General features: G+C 51.9%; 1 protein-coding gene across 13 annotated transcripts; it reads right to left on the bottom strand.

Moving 5' to 3' along the window:
* Positions 1-543: 543 nt before the first annotated feature.
* Positions 544-8,519, bottom strand: SERPINE1 (serpin family E member 1). 13 transcript variants are annotated; one of them, XM_032603849.1, is made up of 10 exons: positions 8,211-8,356; positions 7,786-7,967; positions 7,300-7,571; positions 6,422-6,655; positions 5,694-5,888; positions 4,883-5,081; positions 3,339-3,439; positions 3,135-3,221; positions 2,520-2,603; positions 544-2,244 (listed from the first exon to the last, which is right to left on the bottom strand). In XM_032603849.1, exons 3-10 carry the CDS (start codon positions 7,568-7,570, stop codon positions 2,207-2,209), a joined length of 1,209 nt encoding a protein of 402 aa, XP_032459740.1. In that variant the 5' UTR covers position 7,571; positions 7,786-7,967; positions 8,211-8,356; the 3' UTR covers positions 544-2,206. The 13 variants fall into 13 exon arrangements, 12 of the variants coding, with proteins under 12 accessions (XP_032459740.1, XP_032459738.1, XP_032459741.1 ...); XM_032603847.1 differs by lacking the exon at positions 7,786-7,967 and having other exon boundaries at positions 8,211-8,519; XM_032603850.1 differs by lacking the exon at positions 7,786-7,967 and having other exon boundaries at positions 3,339-3,409; positions 4,931-5,081; positions 8,211-8,366.
* Between the last annotated feature and the right edge of the window lie 245 nt (positions 8,520-8,764).

Raw genomic sequence — 8,764 nt, forward strand, 5'->3', positions numbered from 1 at the left:
CTGCTATGTCAGTGGGGGTGGGGAGGATAACATGCACACTCAAAGAGCATACACACATGCACGCATTGTTACACACCAGGAGAAAGAAAGATGGGTACATGCCAAGCAGAGACCGATGATGTCGACTGGATCCATGGGCTATCCATGGTGGGGGAAATGGATCTGGTCTGGGTTTTGAGAAATGGGGAGTGGGGTAGGCATGGGGGAGGGTGGGGACATTTGGTGGGGAAGGAAATGGCATGAACAGAGATGGGAAGTGACAGGGGCAGTGAGCAGGTGTGTCTGGGCAGGTGGCAGGTGTTTGGGGAACCCTCTTTCCTTGTTGGGGATGATGCCCAAAGGGAGAATCACGTCCTGCACAGTATATCCCTGGGGGTCTTCTTGCAGAGCCCGGTGGCCAGCCCTGTGGATTCACCCATGACGGGACAGTGAGCCTTGAGCTTGTGGGTGTGTGTTTCATAAAGATCCCTTTCACCCGAGAGGTCTGTGAACTGACAGGGTTTGGATTTTGTACCGTGTGAAACATGGAAAGTCAAGGCCAGGGACGATTTTGGAGTATTTTTATTTATTTATTATTTAAAAAAAACATTTTTTAGCTGCTTCTATATCAAAAGTGAAAAAGCATAGAATTCAACACACTTTCAGGAATGTTGGACCCCACATTTGGGTATCCTTGAGGGTACTGTGTGTGGCTCTCATTGTCCAGTGCATCATGAAAAAAGAACAAAAACACACAAAGAACGAAGATCTTTCACTGAGGGGCGCAGTGGGATGATTAGGGTTCTATTAGGTTACATTCATTCGACGCCTGTGTGCAGTTCTTCAATAAGTTGGTCTTCATGCCTTACCCACCAGCTAGTTGGCTTTCAGAAGGATTATCTAACGGGGGTAATTGAGCCCGAGCTTCTTGCTGTCTCTCTCATTCTCTCTCTCTCTGTCTCTCTCTCTCTCTCTCTCTCTCGCTCTCTCTCTCTCTCTCACGTGTCCACAGCTCACACACAGCAGCCGGAAATGACACACTGAAGTGAGTCACCAATGCGGCTGTGAGTCACCATGTAATTGGGGAAAGTTCTGTCCTGCTAGGTCGTGTAGCCCCTTGCACTCCTGCTCCTAAGTATATAGGAAAATTTTGAAACAACAGCTCTGTCTGCCTTCGCCCACCACATCCTTTTGGTTCCTAAAGTGGGCTGAAGTTGGACAGTCCTGGCAGGGGTCCTGCTCCACGGAGTGGAAAGGCCAGGAGAGGAGCGATGGGATTCGGGCAGCCACCAGGTGGCAGTGTGGGCCCTATCACTCCCGCTGCCAGGAGGGGAATGACAGGCAAGTGACCACTCCTGAGGTGCAATGACACAGACCACAAAGGAACACTATGAACAAGTTTAAATAATATGTTTTCTCCGTAGTCCTTCCTCTCTCACAAGCACACAAGGACAAGGATGTGGTAAATGCTCAAGGACACCCCTGGCATCCCACCCTGCCCACCAGGATACTGGTGCCAAGAACGAGGCATAAATCATCTCTCTCCCTCTATTTCTGCAACATAAAGTTTGTGGGAAGCAGAAAGCTGCTTCTCTGAGTAAACAAGTCACCTACACTCCAAAATAATATATGCACACTGTTTCTGGGGAGGGAGCAGCCAGGCCTGGGTGGGTCTCGTGCCTCTGAGCTGGGGGAGGACGGACCTTGACGTGAAAGAGTATTTCTCCCATTGGCCTTCTTTGGCCTGCAGCCAGCTTTCTCAGCAGTAGCAGACAGTGCAAGAGTGACGGCAACGTGACCGGAACACAAATTATTTCTAGCAAACACACAAAAGCTCCTTCCTGTAAGCCTTGTGGTGCCATCCTACCAGGGCCTCAGTGGGATCCAGGTCCGAAGACCCGAACAGGCAGAGCGATGGGCTGAAGCAGCCGCGCAAATGGTCCTGGGAGTTCTGCAGTCTTGTTGGGAGACCTTCGGGGCATTGTGCTTCCGAAATCTCTCCCAGGGTCTCCGCTGGGGAGTTTAACTCAAAGGTCCTCTTTCCCCCTCCTGGGAGAGCTGGAGGTCTAAGAGACAGATTCGAAAGATTTACCATTAAAAAAAAAAAAAAGACAAATATCTTCTCTTTCTCCAGAAAAATGAATTAAAATAAAAATTCTTTGCTCCGGAGTTTCTTCTTCTTGGACATCTCCAGTTCTGTCCCAGATGAGGGCTGCATTTCCCATGGTCAGGGTTCCATCACTTGGCCCATGAAAAGGACAGTTCCTGAGGATGGAAGAACCATGGGAGATGAGAAGGGGGGGGAAGGGGAACAGCGCAGCTCACCCAGCTGGGTGTTTACGGATGAACTGAGATACAGGGAGATGAGTGAGTGCCTGGAGGCACAGCTGCTCTAGTGACTAAGCCGGGACTGGGGGACAGACTGAGCACCCCGTCTGGAGAGAGCACTGCCTCCGAGGAGGGGAAGGGGAACAGAGCTATGATTCCTTGCCTGGAGTCCTCTTGGGGGGAGTGGGGGGTCTCCCGGGCCCCCGGCTCACCTGTGGGGTTGTGCCGTACCACGAAGAGGAAGGGTCTGTCCATGATGATCTCCTCGGGGGCCATTCGGGCTGAGACTGTAAGGGCTGGAAAAGAAGGGACCACGTCTTAGAGCGGAGGGATGTGGGCACGGAGGCCTGGATTGTTCATGGGTGATCCAGTGACAGTGGCACTGGGATGGGGGCGTTTTAGGAGGCTCAGTTATTTCCTGGATGTGAACCCTAAAAGTGTTGGGATGTCCTCTGAGGCCTGGTTTCCTCCAGGAATTGGGTAGAGATCTCTCAGGTAGTCACTTGCAGGCACGTTTATCTAAACCCTTTTAGGGCGTATTGGAAGCAAGTGCCTCGTGACTGACCACTGAGAGCAAAGCCAGGACCTCACAGTCAGAGGACCTCAGAGCCAGTGGGGAGGGGGCGGGGTGCCGGGGAAAGCAGGCCTGTATTCTAGTGGGATCGGGGTGATGCGCTCCACACAGGAAGCGAAGCTCTACCAGGAGACACCTGGTTGACGTGGGCAGTGGGGTCTTCCCGGTTCACCCAGGGTCTGGGTGCCAGACCGCGGCCCCTCCTGGAAGCCTGGGGCTGAGGCTTGCCAGACCTCACCTGAGCCTGACTCACCTGTGGAGGAGGACGCCACCGTGCCGCTCTCATTCACCTCAATCTTCACTTTCTGTAGCGCCTGCGACACGTACAGAAACTCTTGATCTGAAACAGAGGTGGATACCAAAACACATCAGCTTTGGTTCTCAGTGAGAAGCTCCTTAGTCCTCTTAGGGACCCCACTGTCCACCAGGGGAAGAAAGTGAAAGGAAAACCTCTTACCTGAAAGTCTTGAGAAGTCTGCCTGGTTTGGCCTAAACATGTCGGTCATTCCCAAGTTCTCCAGGGGCCTCCTGAGGTCAACTTCACTCTCCAGGGAGAACCTGCAGACAGGAGCAGGACACATTTCAAGCTCAGGCCACCTCTAACCCCACCAAGTATCTCCGTCCCCACAAACCAACAGGATGGGGACTGATGTGAAAGTAGAAGTGGGGACTTCCCTGGTGGTGCAGTGGTTAAGCATCCGCCTGCCAATGCAGGGGACATGGGTTCGAGCCCTGATCCGGGAAGATCCCACAGAGCAACTAAGCCCATGTGCCACGACTACTGAGCCTGAGCTCTAGAGCCCGCGAGCCACAACTACTGAGCCCGCGCGCCTAGAGCCCGTGCTCCGCAGCTTCTCTGAGAAGCCCGTGCACCGCAACGAAGAGTAGCCCCCACTGGCCGCAACTAGAGAAAGCCCGCACGCAGCAACGAAGACCCAACACAGCCAAAATAAATAAATAAATAAATAAATTGATTAAAAAAAAAAAAGAAAATAGAAGTGGGAAGCTTGTTTTTTCAAATCCGTTTGCAAGGTCTCCTCCTTGCTGGGAGATTCTAGTACTAATGAACATTTTCCTGCAATCTCCCCACCCCCTTGAACCTATGACTAATTACTTTCCTCAAATAAGGCAGTAGTTTGAGCACAATTATATTCAGCCTGACTGGGGAGGGAGGGGGCAGGGCAAATTCTTCTGCAAGGATATTTGAACAAAAACCCGGTCTGTAGATTGTGTTCTGAGAGCTGAGCCTGAGGAGGACTCCAGCAGCGAGGCTTTGGGGCTCTCGCTCTGCTTCCCATCAGGGCACAACTAATTACCTCTATTTTTTTTTTTTTTTTTTTTTGAGAGAGAGAGAGAGAGTGCGTGCTAACCAACTAAATGATCCTCTTTCCCTAAGCCTGGCATTATGGCATCTGGGAATTTGGGGTAAGCATGGTGGGAAGCTTCCCCACAATTCTGGAATTATCCAGCCTCAGCCTCCGGCACCCTCTTTGCTTCTGCAGAAGGATTTTTAAAACTCTGCTTCGTTGGAAGCCAGCTAGAAGCTGTAGTTCTGGCTGTTTCATCTGCGGAAGTGATTCCTTTTGTCTCCATTGTTTAGATGCTAACTTGAAGAGATGGGGGTGGGAGTGAGGGGCATTCCTAAAAGAGTGTAGATCAACGTATTCCCCTCCACCCCAACCCTGCATCATCTATCTCTCTGGCTCTTCCTTTGGCTAGCTTTTGCTGAGTATTCAGAGGGTGGTAAATGTGGGGCATGGTCCAGAAAACTCCCCTGCAGCCCTCCAGCAGAAGAGGGATGATGAGAGGAATCTTAATCAAACCCAGGCCGGAGTGTTTCCCATCAGCCACCCACACACGTCCCTGTCCCTACCCTGCAGATGTCATGTTTGGGAAACTCCACATGGGGGTGGCACTTTCAGGGAACCAGGGGAGAGGGGAGGGGGCAGGCAGAGGGGACTAGAGCATTGGCAAGTGTGGCAAGAGCAAAGGGTGGCTTACTTGGGCAGAACCAGGAGGCGGGTCAGTCTGGTCATGTTCCCTCTCCACTGGCTGATGAGCTGAGCATCCAGAATGCTGGTGAGGGCAGAGAGAGGCACCTCTTTTTCATAGGGGGCAGCAATGAACATGCTGAGAGTGTTCCCATGGTAGGGCAATTCCAGGATGTCGTAGTAATGGCCGTCGGGGGTGGTGAACTCAGCTATGAAGACACCAAGATGGCGCATTGGCAATGGCTCCAGCTCTTGTTGGTTCTAACCCAGCACTGGCTTTTCAACTAGTCCTCCTGTCCCCTCCACTCTTTGGAAGCCAGCTCTCCATCCTAGTTTTTGAGGCTCCCCCACCCCACCACTCCCCTGTTCAATGTCTTTATTCCCATTTCCCTTCTCTTCTGCTAAATCACAGTATCTTCTGGGTTCTCTGTCTCCTGTTGGCCTTCTTCACCTTCACAGCCTTCTCTCCAGTACCCAGCTACTAATTCATTCCAATCCCCATCTCCTTAATCTCAACTTTCACATCACTCTTCCCCAGAAGGATCTGTGAAGCCCAGGTTATCACACTAGAACCACATGAAGATGAGAGATGGGGTCAAACTGGTCAAATATGGGCCTGAGGGAATTTCTGGATTTCAGCTTCATCTTGCACAAGGTAAAAGCTACTTTCTGCTGCTCTGATAATCCCAGTGTCTCCTACCTGGGGAGTCTTTGTCACAGCTGGGGTGTATTCTAGGGTTTCTCCTCCCTTAGAGGGGATGCCCCCCAGGGATGAGGTGCAGTCACTGTGGGACTTGGGGAAGGGAGGGTCTTGCACTTACTGTAGTTGAACTTGCTGGTCTGAGCCATCATGGGCACAGAGACAGTGCTGCCATCGGACTTGTGGAAGAGGCGGTGGTGGGTGCTCGACTCTAGAAAAGGCATCTTCCACTGGCCGTTGAAGTAGAGGGCGTTTACCAGTACCAGGCGTGTCAGCTGGTCCACAGCCCCTTCGCCAAGTAGGTCGCTGATCATGCCTGTGGGAAATCGAGGCGATCAGGAGGCTAGATATTTTTAAACCCTTTTAGATGATCCTCTTTAGCGCCCAGTCCTCCAATGGATGTGTGTCAGAAGGGATTCCGTCAGAAGACAGACTGGGTAAGGTTTAGTGAACCTATCTAGTTGCTTTCAACCCCTTTCATCTTCCTGAGTCTCGGAAAGCCTTCCAGCTCACCACACTTTCGTGGTCTTGGGATCCTGTCCAGGATCAGACCTGGAAATATGTCTCCCCTTACTTTGCTCCCTGAGCTGCAGTCTTGACGGGTTGTGTGTGACCCTTGTCATGGTTATTACTGTTCTTATAACACCTCGCAATACTTTTTAGGGATGACTTTAGAGTTGGTTCACGGGGAAAGCCTAATTATGGAAAAACACGATGCTTTGATTCTTAAAGCACTTGACCTGTCTACAGAGCAGAAGATGCTGGAAGGGAGAGGTTAGGACACTTGGGATTTGAATCCCTTTTCTCTGCAGGCCCTTGGGAACTGGCCTCCTTTCCCTGCCTGCTCACCTTTTGTGTGTCTTTTCACCCAGTCGTTGACGATGAACCTGGCTCTCTCTGTCTCTGAGAAGTCCACCTGCTTGACTGTGGTGCGGAACAGCCTGAAGAAGCGGGGCATGAAACCCTGGACCAGCTTCAGATCCCGCTGCACAAAGATGGCATCAGCCGTGCTGATCTCATCCTTATTCCATGGTCCCATGAGCTCCTTGTACAGTTGATGGAGGGCAGGGGCCATGCCCTTCTCTGGGCCAAAGTGGGGAGGAAAGGACACATTAAGGTCATCTCAAACCCAGGGCTCCCAGTGGGGCTAACTTCCCCTAACCCTGCCCACATGCACAGGACTCTTCTGCTCCCCCGGAGGTCTCTGGATGGAGATTTCATTCCAAACCTTAATCTTTCCTGCATCTCCCTCTTTTCTTCAAAAATCTTAGGTCCTAACCCTTATCTTTGGCTTGGAATATTTTTCTCTGTTTTTAAGTTATAAATCCTAATTTTTTCTTTTAATAATAACAATAGCTGTCAGGCACTTCACATGCATCGTTCTAGTTGACCCTTACAACAGCCCCATGTGGTAGATACTTTTATTGTCCCCATTTTGCAGATGACGACACTGAGGTTCGGAGGGGTTAAGGTCACACAGTATATGAGTGGTGAGGCAGGGCTGTTTTATACCAGATCCACTGGCCTGTACACCTTGTGACTGTCCAATAACCAAGTGACACAGGGTGTGGTGAGAAGAAGATGCAGTGGTCCATCCCTGTGGCATGGGAGGACAGGAGTTGGCTCAGCTAAGCTGGGGTCAGCCCTTCCTCTGCCTCTGGTCGGTTACACCCCTGTCCTGGGAAGACGACGTGAATGCCCGCCTCCCACTCTGCCCCATCTCTCACCATCAACCTTGAATTGCATCGCCTCTTGGATCTGCCGCTGCGTTTCTCCTCCTGTGGTCAGCTGTAACATGGCCATGACTGAGGCTACCCCATAGGGTGAGAAAACCATGTTGAGGTCCTTGGAGGCCTGCACCACCTGCTGAAACACTTTCACTCCAAAGTCTGCGGCGAGGTGGGCCGCCGGAGACTGGTGATGGTAGGAGGCAGACCCTTCACCAAAGATGAGGGCCACGCCCAGTGCGAGACAGGCAAAGACAGGAGACGTCGGCATCCTAGAGCCAGTGGAAAAGGATCTGATGAGGGAATTGTTCCGGAAGAATGGTGAGTAGGGAGGGGTGATGGGACCCCAGCCACGGCCAGGCTCCCCATGTTTGCCGCTAGCAGATGATACGTGAACAGGAGGGCAAGACAGAAACCATGATGGGTTCAGATCCTGAGTCTTTTCGCCTCTGTCTCAGCCCCAGGGAGTCTTAAGTGCGTTTTCACCTGTGGGAATCTTGGAAACCGCTGGCTCCACCCTCCAAGAGATCTCCTTTCCCTTCCAGGAGGTTGAAAGGTGAAATTATAATAACATCTGTGATTTACACGATGCTTTTTAATTCTCTTGTGATGCTTTCACAATCATGGCTTCATTCAAGTTAGCAGGCATGAAAAACCCCTTTCCTGCGCTGGGAAGGGGGAATGTCTCAATGGAGAGGGTCCAAGAGAAGTGAGGCCCTTGCTTCTGGGTGGTGGGATTGTTGGGGGTTCCTGCCCATCTTCCCCACTCTCCTGTGATCACTGATATGATGGGGTCATCTCAGGGCTGCAGGTCTCCGGGGAAAGAAAGAGGAACACTGGGGATCGTCTGCAGAGGGGTGCTCCCTGCCTTAGCCCGAGGTCCGGAGACGGAGAGTTTGCTTTTCTCTTACCTGAAATTCTCAAGGTGCCTTGTGACGGTCAGTTTGTCCTGCTGCTGCTGGGGCTGCGGGTGTTGACCGTGGTGGCTACTCCTCTGCTGGGGAGGGGGTGTGGCTCTTTGGACAGTGCTCTTGGTCTTTCAGCCAGATGCAGCTGTGCTCCTCTGGAGCCTGCAGCTTCCCTTTATACCAGATGTGGGCCGGAAGTAGATTAACTCATGGCCCGGCCACGCCCACTTTCTGGCTCTGGAAGTCTGTCTGAACAGCAGCCGGGCCCCCTCAGCACCTCCCTCTGTGGGACTTGCTGAGGCATCTGTGTGTGTGTGCGTGCTGCCCTGTGTGTGTACATGTGAGAGAGAGGGCTTGGAACAATTGAGCAAATCCTGGTTGCCTTGACCCCAGGGCCTCCCTTCATTCTGCTGCCCTCTGCCTCGGGATGTTACGCCAGCTCGACCCCTGGCACCCAGTGCTCACTTTCCCCAGTGCTCAGTGTAGGGAAATGATTTACACTTCCTCCTTTTCCTTTGGAGAAACAGATCGCTGCAGAGTTATCAAAGAAACTAAAG

Source organism: Phocoena sinus, chromosome 15 (assembly GCF_008692025.1).
Source record: "Phocoena sinus isolate mPhoSin1 chromosome 15, mPhoSin1.pri, whole genome shotgun sequence".
Taxonomy (NCBI): domain Eukaryota; kingdom Metazoa; phylum Chordata; class Mammalia; order Artiodactyla; family Phocoenidae; genus Phocoena; species Phocoena sinus.